This window comes from Perca flavescens, chromosome 17 (genome assembly GCF_004354835.1).
Source record: "Perca flavescens isolate YP-PL-M2 chromosome 17, PFLA_1.0, whole genome shotgun sequence".
Classification (NCBI taxonomy): Eukaryota; Metazoa; Chordata; class Actinopteri; order Perciformes; family Percidae; genus Perca; species Perca flavescens.
This window is the reverse complement of record NC_041347.1, coordinates 3,697,711-3,714,585: the sequence shown is the minus strand read 5'-3', so window position 1 is coordinate 3,714,585 and position 16,875 is coordinate 3,697,711. Positions and strand designations below refer to the sequence as shown.

Here is a 16,875-nt window from a genome sequence, read left to right as displayed (position 1 = left end):
TACATTTACACCTCACACGAGGTACTTCTCAGCTACCTATTTTGGGGTTCATTGTGTACAATAAGCAGAGGTGGAAAGAGTACAAAAATATTCTACTTAAGAAAAAGTACTATTACTTTGATGAACTTGTACTTAAGTACAAAATCAAAATCTACAAGTAAACTCAAGTAGATCATTTAAAATGTACTCAGAGTAAAAGTTACTTAGTTAATTTTCAACAGGGGAGGATTTTCTATTTTATTTATACTTATATTTAATTAATAAAAAAAAAGCAAATTGACAAAAACCTTTAAAAAAGAATATATTCCAAAATCTAGCAAGTACACTCACTCTCCAGGTTTTAGGTTGCTCATTTGGATCAAAGTATGTAATTCCATGCCAGCACAGGTATTTTATATTCTATTTCTTTATTATACAATTGTGTGTCCAAGTCCCGTCAGTCTACAGCTAAAGAGTAATTGAGCATATCATACACATCATATACTCTGTCATATTGAGGCATCTCTTATCTTATTTTAACAGTTGTTTCTGATGTAGCCAGACAGCAGTTCAGTCAGAGTTACTGTTTGTGGAAAAGAAGGAGCACTTTATTGGTTGTATGTAGTGTGCCTTTTAAAATGTCAGTTCAACCAAATTACAACAGACATTTTTTTTACTTGCCTTGAGTGGTATCGGGCAATGCACAGTTTGGGTTTTCTGCGATAAGGTTTTAAGATATCCGTCTCTGCCTCCACTCTAATACAATGGAGGTTAATGGAACTCTTTTTGGTGCTCAAATCACAGAAAAATGACATTTGAAAAACTCAGCAGCTCCATGTACATATCCAGCAGCAGCTGACATTTGCTATGTAGATATCTCAAAACATTGGCACATAAATCAAAACTATCTGCAAAGAAAGACAACATAGGGGTAAAAACATGTTTTTCTGTAATATAACAAAAACTAATAATCAGGTCTGGAAAATACATACGGGAGAGAGATTCTTTTTTTAAGATAGCTGCATCTAAACAAGCAACATCATTGAGTTTGACATGGAGAAAACACTGGTACACTGCTGATACAGCTCAGCTCTGAGTCACCATCAGGGAAACTAAACTGTGCTTGGGGCCACTCTGGAGACTGACCACTGGCAAGATAAATCAAGCATCTGTTATTGTCCAGTCTGTTTGCCAATGTGGCTCTTCAGAGGGGAGTAAGGCTCATCCTGGTGCTGATGTTACACATCAAAAGTTAAAAAAAGAAGCTTGGGTTTTATTCAAGCTCTACCAGCAGGTCTCCTTCTCCCACCGTCTCCCCTGGCTTACAGTGGACACTCTTAACCTGGGGGGCACACACACACACACACACACACACACACACACACACACACACACACACACACACACACACACACACACACACACACACACACACACACACACACACACACACACACACACACACACACACACACACACACACACACACACACACACACACACACACACACACACACACACACACACACAGACACACACAAATAAGTGTCTAATCTACCACCATGATTATTTATCAATTTGCTCCCAATAACTGCATAATCTGTGGACCTGGTGCCGCTTCTTTATATTCATTAGCAGGGATGCACTGATCTTAGCAACACACCCATAATACGATAACAGCTCCACTGTCAGTGTTTCATGTTGTTACCTTTGCTTGCTTGACGGCAGTCAAACTGTTCTGCATCTTCATTGCTTCGATCACACAGATCTCCTGACCCTCTGCAACCTAAAACCACACACACATTTTAACAATATATTTATGTCCGCAAAGAAAGAACCAGGACAAGGACACAAATATGAACGGCTGGCGGATGGCTTAGCAGCATTTATAGAGTCCACCCATAATGTTTGCAGTTTGTCACTCAGTACAGTAAAACATAACTGAAAAGTTAAGCTCATCAGGGCACCTACACTACAAACAACCACTGCTCACTCGAATCGTGTTTGGACTGAAAAACCGGAGCACATGCACTACATAGTGGACTTAAAGGTGGACACCTTAAAATATTGTACCACCCATACTTGAAAGTTGAACAGGTTGCTCTAAAATCACAGGTATGATGCAATAACAGCATCCACTTCTCTGGTTTCAGGCTTTTCACCAGACTTTGAAACCTGGCTGCAGGGAGTTGATTTGGGAGTGATGAGGTTAGTGTTTCAGCATTCCCAAAGTGGGAAAACCATTTCTTTATGGAGCTGGCTTTGTGCATGTTGAGAGAGAAAAGGGACAAATCCAATCTGTTGACACAATGTTGGAAGCACACTATGATCTAGATAATTATATTATAGCTATACATTAATCTGCAGCTAGGAATATTAGTTTGTTGAGTCTCTCTTGTAACATCGAGTTAGGTGGATAAAGATTACCCAGGCAGTGAAATCAGGTATTTTGAAAACCTCTACATATTGAGGTGTGTTACCGGATCTCCAGGCTTGACGGACACCGCTACCACTGTGCCTGGCATCGGTGAACGCAGGATGCTGCTGGTGTCTTCTGGAACTTTTTCTGGCATGTAGGAGTTAAACTCTGCAGCCAACTTAGACAGAACGCGAACCTTAAACTAAAGAAAAACAGTATAAGAAACACAAGCAAGATGTGTCTTAATACGGCAATATGATCAAGAGGAAAGATGGGAAGGGAAACTACCAATTTAACATAGCAAAGTCTGTTTACAGCTCTTGCTGAGTACAAGGTAGAATTTATCCTAATTCTTTCCTTATACAATAATCAGTATACAGGGAACCAAGTTAAGTTTCTTCAGGGCAACAGTTTACGCTATAAAACAAAGAATAATAGAAAAGACAGCATTTTGTTGCTCCAGAGGAAGTCATCTGATAAATGTCCTCAAGTGATGTCACTTTACATTGAATTACAACCATGGATCACTTGGAGAACAAATGTTAATTAAGGTTTCACTTGGTCTATCAATGCAATTTACAAACTGCAAGCAAAGTACATATATTTGTCCTTTGTGCTCATCTCATTTGAAGTACATTTGTCAACATTTAATTACAAAATAGTTTATGGAATTATGGCACATTTACTCAACAACACTTGCCAACATTCTCTACACTTCCTTGATGCCACTGGTTGAGGTAAAAATGACCACGTTCCTTAACATTACACTCTGCACTATAGCCTGCTTGCATAGCATGAGGACTAGAGACAGCAGCCTGTGTGATTAAGTGTAGCTGTATGTGATTATGCAATTATAATTCCTGCAGACATGCAGCCTTACCGATGTGCCAAGGTACTGCAGGAGAATCCTTCCAGAAGCATCTCTGGACAGACACTAAAACAAAAGACAAAATATCACCTGCACTACATCTGTCGCCTCGAGAACTTTTTAAAAACACTGGTGATTTTATTTTTTGAATCTGTGTTTTTTTAAGCTCTTACTGTGTGCTTACTGTAAGGTAAAAAAAGATAAGAGTGAAGCTACAACGATCTAGACTGTAAACCCAGCCCGATCTGCCAGCAATTTGATTGGCGGGAAACCTGTACGTTTATCTATCCTGCTTCCGTTACAAATTTGCGGGGACCAATCACAAACTGGCTTATCCACCTGGCGCGCTATTGGCGGGTTTAACACGATGACAATAGAGAAGCGACTAAGCAGCTTTTTGTTTACATTCAACAAGCCAGACACCGAAGCGCAGCACTCTATGGCAGCAACCCGTTGATGCCGCTGTCGCTGCTACGTCAACCGGATCGTTGGTCTGATTGGTTGAAGGACTATCCAGTTGCGTACGGAGTCATTTGAACTATGCCCGTTGATCACGCCTCTTGTGCAGAGAAAATACAGAGCAGACTCCCCAGACTAATGTTCAATCTTAAAAGATTGAGCTTGGTCTGGTGATAGCCAGACTAACAATGATCAGGTGTGCTGAACTATCGAGTAACATCTAATTGGGTATTTCCACTGAATGCAGAACGTCTGCGGACTGGCTCCGCTGCATGCTCCGCTGTCCGTCAATACCCACCAGGTCCGGATTTGTTGCGGCACGGTTGCCATGACTGACAGCTGTAGTCATGAGGACCCACAAGATCTCGCGAATTCACGTAGAATAGAACCACAAAACCAGAAACAGTTTGTTTCCATCCAGAGGAGTAGAGGGGAAAGAACTCTGCGCTGTGTTTTCAAGGTGAGGTGCAGGGAAATAGGATTAGTGTTGACGAACTGACCGAAGAGCCGGTTAATTAACCCGACTTGTGTCACTGAACCGGGAAGATCGAGTGCCATACGTCAATGAACTCCGTTTTTTTTTCTTTTACCTCATTCGTGCCGTTGTGTGTAGCTGGTATGCTTTTGCTACTGTGTGTGTAGTAATCTAGCTCATTAGCGCCTCCACTTGAGTGGTGGTGGTAGAATCAATCAGGAAATGAGCTACCTAGACTACTAAACGAGACCGAATGTAACCGTGCAACCGGCTGGCCCGCTTGAGTCACGTAATCAAGCGGTGTCTTGGTTCTCGGCAAGTTTGAGTTATTAACAAAGCCTTGTTTCTGGTGCATCTTAGATGATTGTGTTCATGGCAATTCGCACATTATCGATGAGGAAGTACATCACATACAAATACACGTAATGTTATCTTGGTAGTTATGTGAAGTTAAATGTTAGAAGTGAATGTTGCTACATGGTAGTTAGACTGTCACGAGAAGACCGCCCACCAGGTGGCTCTGGGCAATAGTTTTAAACTTCAACAAAGTACCCGTCTTCAAGGAAGTTAACAATTGTCAATGGAGTGTGGCCAGACAAATGAAATGTACGAGTAGGGGTGGTACGGTTCATGAAAAAACATCCGAACCGCTCGGTCCGCTTGTCTCGGTTCGGAACGTGTGTGCACCGCACGGTTCGACGCATGCGCAATGTGGCCTGGTGCCTGTCAGGTATGTGACCTCAGAGTGTTTTTCCCTTTCGCACGAAAGAAGAGGTGTGGACAAGTTACCAACAAAACGTACTGCACTACACGTTATTTTTAATCTATTGATTCGTGTACACGGACACGATTATCTCGTTGCTGAGGATGTCATTTATTTGTGTGGTCAGCATATAATGGGAAGCATCTATACGGAGGTTGGGTTTTGGAAAGGAAGCACGGGGAAAAGACACACCACGCCAACGCCCCACAACAATGGGATGCCGACGCGCCACAACAACGGGACGGTTGGGGTTTATGCCGGGACGTGAACCCCGGTCTCCGGGGTGAAAGTCCTGTGTTGTTCGACCCATCCACCACCCCAACCAACCTCCTTACTTGGATTTTCTGCATTTAATACTACTCGCTACTGCAATCGTGCTGTGATCACGAAATATGCTTCCCATTGAAATTCATTAGTTTAAAAATCGTCCTCACCAACACAAAATATTGAGAAAAACGTGATCTATAGATTAAATAATGTGACCATTTCACGAACTACTGAGAAATGCTGTAAATGCTAGCAGGTTTAGAGCCACTACTAAAAATAATAAATAATTTTGAAATCATATTTGCTTTACTGAAAGCGCATGAAATCTTGCAAAACGTGCTTTTCTTTATAGCTTGTAACTTTTGTTACATTCCATACACTAAACATTTAATTGATTAAAATAACCATAAATTGCAGCCATAATATTTACAGTCTATGGTTGCATCCCAGCTACTGACAGGAAATGTAAACACACCAATATTTAGTTTCATCAAGGCCGAATGTCATCGTGATACATTGTGTGTTGAGCACTGAAATTAATTTTCAACTGGAAATGTCAAAGTGCCAACAGACCTTTCTGACATGTTGGCCATGACCAGTTAGAAATTATATAACTAACCACATCACTGCCTCTTGAAAAAACTACTTACTACTTAATACTTCCAACTTAAACTTCAAAGTATTTGTATAACTTAACTCATGGTAAGGGAATTAAGGTAAAGTAAAGTAAACATGAAGGGATTTTGGTAAGCACTGTTTCAAATAGGAATACACTAATGCACTGTTAGTAGCAGTGATCAGATCAGTAATTGGTAGAGAGTATTAAAAATAATGTTAACATTTAGTAAAAATAACCTTCAGGGTGGTGAGACTGCTGCCATTAGATGTGTGGATCAACAGTGAATGTATACCTGGCAGTCACAGTTGATAAAAACCAAAGGCTCCTAGGGTTAACCTTTGAAATTCCATAGAAAATGCTTGGGGTCATTTTTGACCCCACGTATATAAAAGTGTGGTACTGATACAAAACATGCAATTACTTAAAAAAATATAACAATTAGATACAAATCCAAATGGCCTCATGACAAAGACAACCTATTTGAGGAATACATGGAAGATTAAATTATAAAAATGTAAAATTACAAAGATATTGCAAAAAAACAACCGCTGGGGTCATTTTTGACCCCACTTATGCATCTAAGGGTTAAAGGATAAATTTTTGTAAGAGCTACACTGAAGTTGGCAGTTTGATGAATGCAAGTTATTTCAATGGATATTCTGTAATATTTCAATCTTCATGTGCTAAAAAGGCACATTCCTGTAGATGGCAATACACTGTCTCCTTTTTTTTGCCAAATAAATGAAAAGCATTTTGAAATCATCAATGTCTTCCCCAAAATCTCAGCTAGCTTTCCTCAGAGAGTGTTAAGATTAAAAAAAAAAATAAGAACCGTGAAGAAACAAAAAACGTGACCCTAAAACTGTGATACGAACCGAACCGTGGGTTTTGTACCACCCCTATGTACGAGAGTCTGGTAGGACCAGGCTACCTGTCTGCATCAGCTTCACTCAACTGATACACCTGCTTTTACAGCTACTGTGTGTGTGTGTGTGTGTGTGTGTGTGTGTGTGTGTGTGTGTGTGTGTGTGTGTGTGTGTGTGTGTGTTACCTGTAGCGTCCTGTGTGTGCCGTTGATGGTAAGTGGTAGCAATGGGGAGGCCAGGTTCCACTGTCCACTTACTTCCACCTTTCCTCCATCCACCTCCACCTACAGAGACAGATTATTCTGTAAATGCCCATTACCAAGAGACAGTGCCCTCCTGTTGTGGCTACACATCGTTCCCTGCTAACTGATGTCAGTTTTTTTTATTTTTCTCTTTCTTCTGGAATGTGAGCTTGGGTTTTGACACAGTTGATAACATATTGTCTTAATCAACTGTCCACATTGATGAATTAACATCACAGCTTTAAAGATTATTTTCTTTTTTTTCCAGTACAGCAGGGCAGGAATGCCCATAGATATTGATATATTTAATTTGTTCATAGAGGCACATTAAATACTCACAGTATAAACATTTCCTGATTTGGTAACCTCCACAGAATGGCTTCCATCCTCCAGCTGCACACACAGCTCCCAGCGGCTACATTCCACAGGACTGGAAGACACCCTGCCACACACACACACACACACACACACACACACACACACACACACACACACACACACACACACACACACACACACACACACACACACACACACACACACACACACACACACACACACACACACACACACACACACACACACACACACACACACACACACACACACACACACACACACACACACACACACACACACACACACACACACAGGGGCATCTTCTGGAGTAACATCCAGTCCTTCTATTGAAGACATTTTACAGTTCCAAATGATTCAACTGTGCCACCTAAACTACTTAGTACCACGTTTCTAGCTCCTAGGTGGTGCTGGACAAAATGCTCCTCTATGAATGTATTAACGTTACAGCATTTTTGTTGGTTAGTGTTGATATGAAGTGGGCGTGAATGTTTTTCTGGTTTCTGCAGAATAAATTTTGATTATCTTGAAAAACACAATAAAAAAATAAATTAAAAAAAAAGGTAAAAATAAAGGACAAACACGCCAGGTAGACATCTTGCTCTTACCAACTGCTTCCGCTGCTAATTCAACCCATTCAACTGCTGATATTTTAGAGTCCAAATAAGATTGTGCAAATGTGAAAACTTACCAGTGCGCACAGGTGCGAGTGAATCCGGGCTCTGACACTTGGACTGCCAAGATACAGACAGATTTGCAAAGCTCCCATGCTAACGAATTTCTTATCTGCTACCAAATATTTTCTCTCCTTCTCATTAGCAAAGCTTAGTGTACAAAACATTCAGGTAGCAGCTTCTTATTTTTATCTGGCCCCGACCATCACTTTCACATGTTAAAATAAACGTTGTTGCAGGCAGACGAAGGGTAAATTAATTAAATTCTAGTAAGTAACTTGAGTTGAGTAACTTTTTCTGGTTCCCACAACACAAACCGATACGTGTGATACGTCTTCTAAAATTATCTAGCTCACAATTCAGATTGGATTTTTATCCAATTATTGAGTCTTGTTTCACTATGAAACACCAACCCTACTTGCTATGCCTCAAAAATGTCTTAGTAATCCCTAAATCAGTTTGCTCTTGCACACTGTATGTTTATTGTTAAAAATAAATAAATGACGTGTAAAACAGACTTTACCTTGTCAAAGTTGAAAAAAGATGGTGGGTAAATAGGACATAAATGGAACCTCAAAATCCCATTGAAACATCTTTCCTCTGCAAATCTCACAATTTGAAACTGCTGCTGAAAACGGACGAATCTCAACAAAGCTAAAAGTTGACGTCAACTTCTCAACTCCTCATCTGGCTGTAGTCTCTAGTCTTTGTCATGCCCCAACATTTACATAGGCTACACAACTGACCTGAGGTCAGCTTCTTCTGAATCTAGGTCACGCAGATCTCTGAAATTGTATCCATTGTTCATCTGCTATTTTACCACTAAATTCACTTCTGAGACTTTTTTTTAATGCGAGAAATCAACTATATATAGCTCAAATATGGGCCGTTTCACGAAAACATATGGCTAATTGCAAATTTGGTAGGACAGTATCGGACTTCATGAGCTCCACAATCTGCCGGGACAGGCGGCGGCTGCCGGCCGGGTTTGCTGCCTTCCTTGTGGGCCTCTCCCACTTCACAGACCCGCTGAGCTGGAGCTCTGTCAGGATCTCACACATGAGCTGCGCTACGTAGGACTTTAGAAAGAACAAAGTTTGGAAGTTTTTCAAGGATATTGAAAATGAACCACGGTCGTAAATGCATTGTTCCAGACTGTACAAAGGAATAGCCTACTGGCCCAGAGAAAAGTGTTTAGAACGAGTATATCGGACAATGGAGCGTGAGTTATGGATCTAACGCAGCGGTGCAGAGGCACTGGCAGAAGACACTGCAGGGGTTCACTCTCCGCTCCCCGCGCTTACTAGCTATTAGGTGAGTTGTGATTCTTTGGTGGAGGTTTTTTATGTCCCAAGGGTAACTACAACTACACTAGTTATAATGAAAGTGTCGCCGGCTCGCGCCCGGGCATGTCGGAGCATGTAACAGACAGTGTCCATCCATCCATCTTCGTCCGCTTATCCGGTGTCGGGTCGCGGGGGGAGCAGCTCCAGCAGGGGACCCCAAACTTCCCTTTCCCGAGCAACATTAACCAGCTCCGACTGGGGATCGGCGTTCCCAGGCCAGGTTGGAGATATAATCCCTCCACCTAGTCCTGGGTCTTCCCCGAGGCCTCCTCCCAGCTGGACGTGCCTGGAACACCTCCCTAGGGAGGCGCCCAGGGGGCATCCTTACCAGATGCCCGAACCACCTCAACTGGCTCCTTTCGACGCAAAGGAGCAGCGGCTCTACTCCGAGCTCCTCACGGATGACTGAGCTTCTCACCCTATCTCTAAGGGAGACGCCAGCCACCCTCCTGAGGAAACCCATTTCGGCCGCTTGTACCCTGGATCTCGTTCTTTCGGTCATGACCCAGCCTTCATGACCATAGGTGAGGGTAGGAACGAAAACTGACCGGTAGATCGAGAGCTTTGCCTTCTGGCTCAGCTCTCTTTTCGTCTGGCGGTGCGATAGATTGAATGCAATACCGCACCCGCTGCGCCGATTCTCCGACCAATCTCCCGCTCCATTGTCCCCTCACTCGCGAACACAACCCCAAGGTACTTTAACTCCTTCACTTGGGTTAAGGACTCATTCCCAACCTGGAGAAGGCATTCCATCGGTTTCCTGCTGAGAACCATGGCCTCAGATTTAGAGGTGCTGATCCTCATCCCAACCGCTTCACACTCGGGTGCGAACCGATCCAGTGAGTGCTGAAGGTCGCAGGCCGATTATGCCATCAGGACCACATCATCTGCAAAGAGCAGCGATGAGATCCCCAGCCCACCAAACTGCAACCCCTCCCCACCCCGACTACGCCTCGATATATCCTGTCCATAAATATTACAAACAGGATTGGTGACAAAGCGCAGCCCTGGCGGAGGCCAACCCTCACCTGAAACGAGTCCGACTTACTACCGAGAACCCGGACACAGCTCTCACTTTGGTCATACAGAGATTGGATGGCTCTGGTAGAGACCCCTCACCCCATACTCCCCGCAGCACCTCCCACAGTATCTCCCGGGGGACCCGGTCATACGCCTTCTCCAAATCTACAAAACCCATGTAGACCGGTTGGGCATACTCCCAGGCTCCCTCCAGGATCCTTGCAAGAGTGAAGAGCTGGTCCGTTGTTCCACGACCAGGACGGAATCCGCATTGTTCCTCCTCAACCCGAGGTTCGACTATCGGCCGAACCCTCCTTTCCAGCACCTTGGAGTAGACTTTACCAGGGAGGCTGAGAAGTGTGATACCCCTATAATTGGCACACACCCTCTGGTCCCCCTTTTAAAAAGGGGAACCACCACCCCAGTCTGCCACTCCTTTGGCACCGTCCCAGACTTCCACGCAATGTTGAAAAGGCGTGTCAACCAGGACAGCCCCTCCACACCCAGAGCCTTGAGCATTTCTGGACGGATCTCATCAATCCCGGGGCTTTGCCACTGTGTAGTTGTTTGACTACATCAGTGACTTCCGCCTGGAAATCGACGACAATCCCCCATTATCCTCCAGCTCTGCCTCTAAGATAGAGGGCGTATTAGTCGGATTCAGGAGTTCCTCAAAGTGCTCCTTCCACCGCCCTATTACCTCCTCAGTTGAGGTCAACAGTGTCCCATCCTTACTGTACACAGCTTGGATGGTTCCCCGCTTCCCCCTCCTGAGGTGGCGAACAGTTTTCCAGAAGCACTTTGGTGCTGACCGAAAGTCCTTCTCCATGTCTTCTCCAAATTTTTCCCACACTCGCTGCTTTGCCTCTTTCACGGCAGAGGCTGCAGCCCTTCGGGCCCTTCGGTACCCTGCAACTGCCTCCGGAGTCCTCCGGGATAACATATCCCGGAAAGACTCCTTCTTCAGTCGGACGGCTTCCCTGACCACCGGTGTCCACCACGGTGTTCGTGGGTTACCGCCCCTTGAGGCACCTAAGACCCTAAGACCACAGCTCCTCGCCGCAGCTTCAGCAATGGAAACTTTGAACATTGTCCACTCGGGTTCAATGCCCCCAGCCTCCACAGGGATGCACGAAAAGCTCCGCCGGAGGTGTGAGTTGAAAGTCTGTCGGACAGGGGCCTCCTCCAGACGTTCCCAATTTACCCGCACTACACGTTTGGGCTTACCAGGTCTGTCCAGAGTCTTCCCCACCCTCTGACCCAACTCACCACCAGATGGTGATCGGTTGACAGCTCTGCCCCTCTCTTCACCCCAGTGTCCAAAACATACGGCCTCAGATCAGATGAAACGATTATAAAATCGATCATTGACCTTCGGCCTAGGGTGCTCTGGTACCAGGTACACTTATGAGCATCCCTATGTTCGAACATGGAGTTTGTTATAGACAATCCATGACTAGCACAGAAGTCCAACAACAAACAACCACTCTGGTTTAGATCAGGGAGGCCGTTCCTCCCAATCACGCCTCCAGGTGTCTCCATCATTGCCCACGTGTGCGTTGAAGTCCCCCAGCAGAACAATGGAGTCCCCCACTGGAGCCCCATGCAGGACTCCAGTCAAGGTCTTAAGAAGGCCGAATACTCCGAACTCCTGTTTGGTGCATATGCACAAACAACAGTCAGAGTTTTCCCCCCACAACCCGCAGGCGTGGGTAGGCGACCCTCTCGTCCACGGGGTAAACTCCAACACAGCGGGCGCTCAGCCGGGGCTTGTGAGTATCCCCACACCCGCCCGGCGCCTCACACCCTGGGCAACTCCGGAGAAGAAAAGAGTCCAACCCCTATCCAGGAGTATGGTTCCAGAACCAAGACTGTGCGTAGAGGTAAGCCCCACCAGATCTAACCGGTAGCGCTCCACCTCCCGCACCAGTTCGGCTCCTTCCCCACAGAGAGGTGACGTTCCACGTCCCCAGAGCCAGCGTCTGCCGCCCGGGTCTGGTCCGTCGAGGCCCCTGACCTTCACTGCCACCCATGTGGCATTGCACCCGACCCCAACGGTTCCTCCCACAGGTGGTGGGCCCATGGGATGGAGAGGGAGTTGCCACGTAGCTTGTTCGGGCTGTGCCTCCGTGGCAAACCCGGCCACCAGGCGCTCGCCGACGAGCCCGCCGTCTGGGCCTGGCTCCAGACGGGGGCCCCGGGCTTCCTCCGGGCAGGGTCACTCCATCTCTGCTTAGCTTTTTCATTGGGGTTTTTGAACCATTCTTTGTCTGGCCCCTCACCTGAGACCACTTTGCCTTGGGAGACCCTACCAGGAGCACAAAGCTCCAGACAACACAGCCCTCAGGTTCACAGAGACACACAAACCTCTCCACCACGATAAGGTGATGGTTCACGGAGACAGTGTGTGTGTGTCTAATATGAGACTCCAATGTATGCATATGTGGGTCGCTCAACCAATCAGCGCGCAGCTCATCTAAATATTCATGAGCATACCATATTTGGAAGAAAAGCTCTTTTTCAAAATAGGGCCATATTCACAGGGTAGTTAAAGGCCCACAGAAAATCACTTGGGCCATTTTTCAGCCCAACCCAGACCATTTACATACCCTATTATTAGGAGACCTTAAGGAAAAGTGTGAAATACCCTATATAATCATTCTATCACAGCTTTAAAATAAATTGCTATGCTCTTGACTTTACTTACTTAAATACCTGTAAAAAATAAATGCAAGTGTGGAGCCCTGTAAAAGTACCAGACACCGTGCAAAAACTGGTGAGCCTTATATGCTCAACGACAGTCAGCTTTTAAACTTTAACATTTTAGTTTCTATTATGTTGATTATGTGGTGAGGCTCTATGAATGCACTGCATTTTTCAGGAAATGTTAATTGACGGTAGGGCCGGTGTGTAGCCCCGATGACATCTCGCTGGTGTACTCACCTCAGGTCACCCAGGACCTTCTGTGATCGGAGCTGAGCAGTGATGTAGAGCGCTGCTGCTGAGGCCAACAGCTCCCTGCGTGTGTCTACGTCCAGCTGGTGACCCTTAAAGCCATCAGGGTAAACCTCAGGCAGGAAGTTGGTGCTGATGTCACCAGAGATAAAGCGGGGGTGTGTGATGATTTCCCGAAGGAGGGGAATGTTGTGGGTCACACCTGGAGAGAAGATTATCAAACATCATTACAGAAAGAAAAATAAGATAATATCCATTTAAAAAGCAAAGTCTATAAGCTGACAATCACTGAAAATCTGTTTGTGTACCTCTGATTACATAGTTATCCAGAGCATCCTCCATCCTGGCAAGGGCTTCAGCTCGCGTAGCTCCATAGGTAACCAACTAGAATATACACCACAGGAAATTATTGCAGAACCACAAACCCTTGTGAAATGGCGGCATGTTTTGATCTATTGTCTTGATGTATGTGACCATCAGTTCGTAAAAAAAAAAAAAACACACTATTTACAAAACTATTATGTATTCAATACATCACTGACCTTAGAGATCATGGGATCATAGTAGATGCTGATGTCACTTCCTTCCTGGATTCCGCTGTCTACACGGACCTAACAGAGTGGGGAGCAGACAGAATAAATGTTCATATTGGTAGGACACTTGCCAGTCACTCAGGCAGACTAAGTGGATTGTGTGTGAGGAAAATATAGTTTAAAAAGAAAGAAATCAGGTGAAACTACAAACTGCAGTATTCTATCTGAGAGAGGGCTGAATGTTCTTCTCTGTTGCAGCTCTAATATGTAGGTTAAGGTTGTAAGTTTAACAAACATCTTGCCTCGTGAAGCTTTAAGACTCATATCACACACACACACACACACACACACACACACACACACACACACACACACACACACACACACACACACACACACACACACACACACACACACACACACACACACACACACACACACACACACACACACACACACACACACACACACACACACACACACACTTACATTGCTGAGGTTGAGTGGCTCTTGGTATTTAGATAGCCGTCCAATGGAGGGAAGACCAAAAGACTTGTAAGGATCCTAACAGAACAAACAGAGAAATAGATGGACAACAACAACTGAATCTTCAGGTTTCCCTTACAGTAGTGTAGGAGAATGTTACATCAACAAAGGTTTAAAGGTCCTATGACATGGTGCTCTTTGGATGCTTTTACATAGGCCTTAGTGGTCTCCTAATACTGTATCTGAAGTCTCTTTCCCGAAATTCAGCCTTGGTGCAGAATTACAGCCACTAGAGCCAGTCCCACAATGAGCTTTCCTTAGTATGTGCCATTTGTGTGTCTGTAGCTATTGAGGAGGGTGGGGCAAGGTGGAGGGTGTGGCCTTGACCAAGCTGCCAAGCGAAGGCTTGTTTGCAAGCCATGATGTCTCTCTCTTTCTCATGGGCGAGCCAAATTCTCTGGGCGGGCAAAGCAGAGAAAGGGGCGGTAACCTTTCCCCTTATGATGTCATATAGGGAAGATTCTAGATCAACCCATCTGAGCTTTCATTTTCTCAAAGGCGGAGCAGGATACCCAGGGCTTGGTTTACACCTATCGCCATTTCTAGCCACCGGGGGACCATAGGCAGGCTGGGCAAACTCATTAATATTAAAAAACCTCATAAAGTGAAATTTTCATGCCATGGGACCTTTAAATGTTTAAAATGTAAATACTTTATTATTTCATTGGCTTAACACCCCGCCCTCCCCCTTGCATGTCTTTGCAACATGTTTCTATGTGTTGTGCATGGTTTGATCATCGTGATCAGTGTGTGTGTAGGGATCTACAGCCCTTTCTGTGATCAGTCCACTTCCAGCTGCTGGTGTTTGTTTCTTTGCTGCCTTGTCACTCCATACAGTCCTTACCTTCAGAAGTAGTCTTTGCAAGTAATAACTAATTTAATAATTGTAAAACCATTTTAATATTATCAAACAGAGCCTTGCAAAGATTTCTTTTACAAATACACCAATGTAACAGACACACACAGACACACACAGACACACACAGACACACACACACAGACACACACACAGACACACACAGACACACACAGACACACACACCTCAGCGTAGACGCGACTCTCAATGGCCCAACCGTTAATTGGGATATCATCCTGTTTGTGCTGCAGTTGGTAACCCTTGGCAACCCTGATCATTTGCTCCACCAGGTCCAGGCCAGTAATACACTCTGTAATTGGATGCTCCACCTGGGATCAAAGTTAAAACAGAGAAGATACAGTTCCTGAAAGCAAACTAGTGGAGTTCTTGTTGAGCGGGAAACTCAAGGAACCATTACTGGCCAGTCCTTCCAGAAAAATGAGTTTTTTTGCGATTTTTGCAGGCAAAACTCCTTGATTATCCGGCACGTTTTTAAAAAAATGCGATGGAATATGCGAGATATTTAAGCAATTTCATGCGATGAAATTGCGGGAACTTGCAAAAATTGCAGGAACTTGCAAAAACTGCGGTTTGATGAAAAAGAAAAAAAAAAGTGATTCCCCCCAACACCCTGGTTCATCACGTAATTACGTCACTTCATAATGTTACCATGGCAACAGGGGAAAATGGCTGCTCGTGTGAAGTAAACAACATTTTTCAACTTTCTGCTAAGATATGAGACATTTTTGCAACAAAAATGCAGGGATTATGAAATCATGCAAGCCCTGCATATTTTGCATGGAAATCGGCAATTTATGCGGCGAAAGTGCGGCGTATTTGCAGCTTCACCTTCAACTAATGCTAAAAGGAAAATTGACCACTTTAAAGCACATTTTAGAAAAGTTTATTTAATTTGTCATCTTTATTGAGAGACATACTTAACACTCGGTTTGCTCTTAAATTTATAATTCATCATTGTTCGCATAGAACTCCACCCAGCTGGACAGGGGATGTTTTGGTTCCTGGTCGGCGCTTTCAACTAACAGGGGGCCCCAATTAAAAAATCTTAAATTAAGGTCTATTTACAAGCCTTTACTGGAGCTTTAAGCCACAGGTCACAGTCTTCATCAGTTCATTGAGTTTGACTGAGCAATCTTTGAACCTGTCCATGACAACTGAGAACCCCCCCAACATGGTAAGTGAGCATAACCGGCTGACTGATGTTATTGCCAGACCTTCCTCCACAGCACTGTGACTGACTGATGTTACTTGTTACCTAAGCTCTGCAGACTGACAAGCTGCAGGTTCCTTTAATACATACAAACTCAACACTGCTCTGTGATTTATCCTGTTTATTTGGCAGATTTATTTGCCTATTTTTTAAAGGATAGTCTCTCATTCCTTAGTCTCGCATTGCCAGACCTTCCTCCACAGCACTGTGGAGGAGGGTCTGGCTAGTCCACACGGGATGGGAGAGTTAACGTGCTTTGGTTTATTGTTTATTGACATGGCTTTAAACCAATAACAATCGTTATGGGTCATTATGTTCCATTATCTTTATTGTGACTATTATTGCCACTGTTCATCACAGTCCCAACCGGCACTGTCAGACACTGCCTATCAAGAGCCT

General features: G+C 44.5%; 1 protein-coding gene across 1 annotated transcript in view; it reads right to left on the bottom strand.

The window, feature by feature from the left end:
• Positions 1 to 559: 559 nt before the first annotated feature.
• The window catches only part of pcca (propionyl-CoA carboxylase subunit alpha), a 31,470-nt gene continuing 15,154 nt past the window's right edge, over positions 560 to 16,875 (bottom strand). Inside the window, exons 13-23 of the mRNA XM_028604257.1 lie at positions 15,431 to 15,574; positions 14,332 to 14,406; positions 13,852 to 13,920; positions 13,618 to 13,693; positions 13,298 to 13,511; positions 7,297 to 7,399; positions 6,901 to 6,999; positions 3,279 to 3,332; positions 2,460 to 2,600; positions 1,688 to 1,765; positions 560 to 1,321 (exon numbers count right to left, since the gene is read on the bottom strand). Coding sequence (XP_028460058.1) covers positions 1,253 to 1,321; positions 1,688 to 1,765; positions 2,460 to 2,600; positions 3,279 to 3,332; positions 6,901 to 6,999; positions 7,297 to 7,399; positions 13,298 to 13,511; positions 13,618 to 13,693; positions 13,852 to 13,920; positions 14,332 to 14,406; positions 15,431 to 15,574 — 1,122 coding nt within the window. The 3' untranslated portion in view covers positions 560 to 1,252. The remainder of the gene's footprint in view (positions 1,322 to 1,687; positions 1,766 to 2,459; positions 2,601 to 3,278; positions 3,333 to 6,900; positions 7,000 to 7,296; positions 7,400 to 13,297; positions 13,512 to 13,617; positions 13,694 to 13,851; positions 13,921 to 14,331; positions 14,407 to 15,430; positions 15,575 to 16,875) is intronic.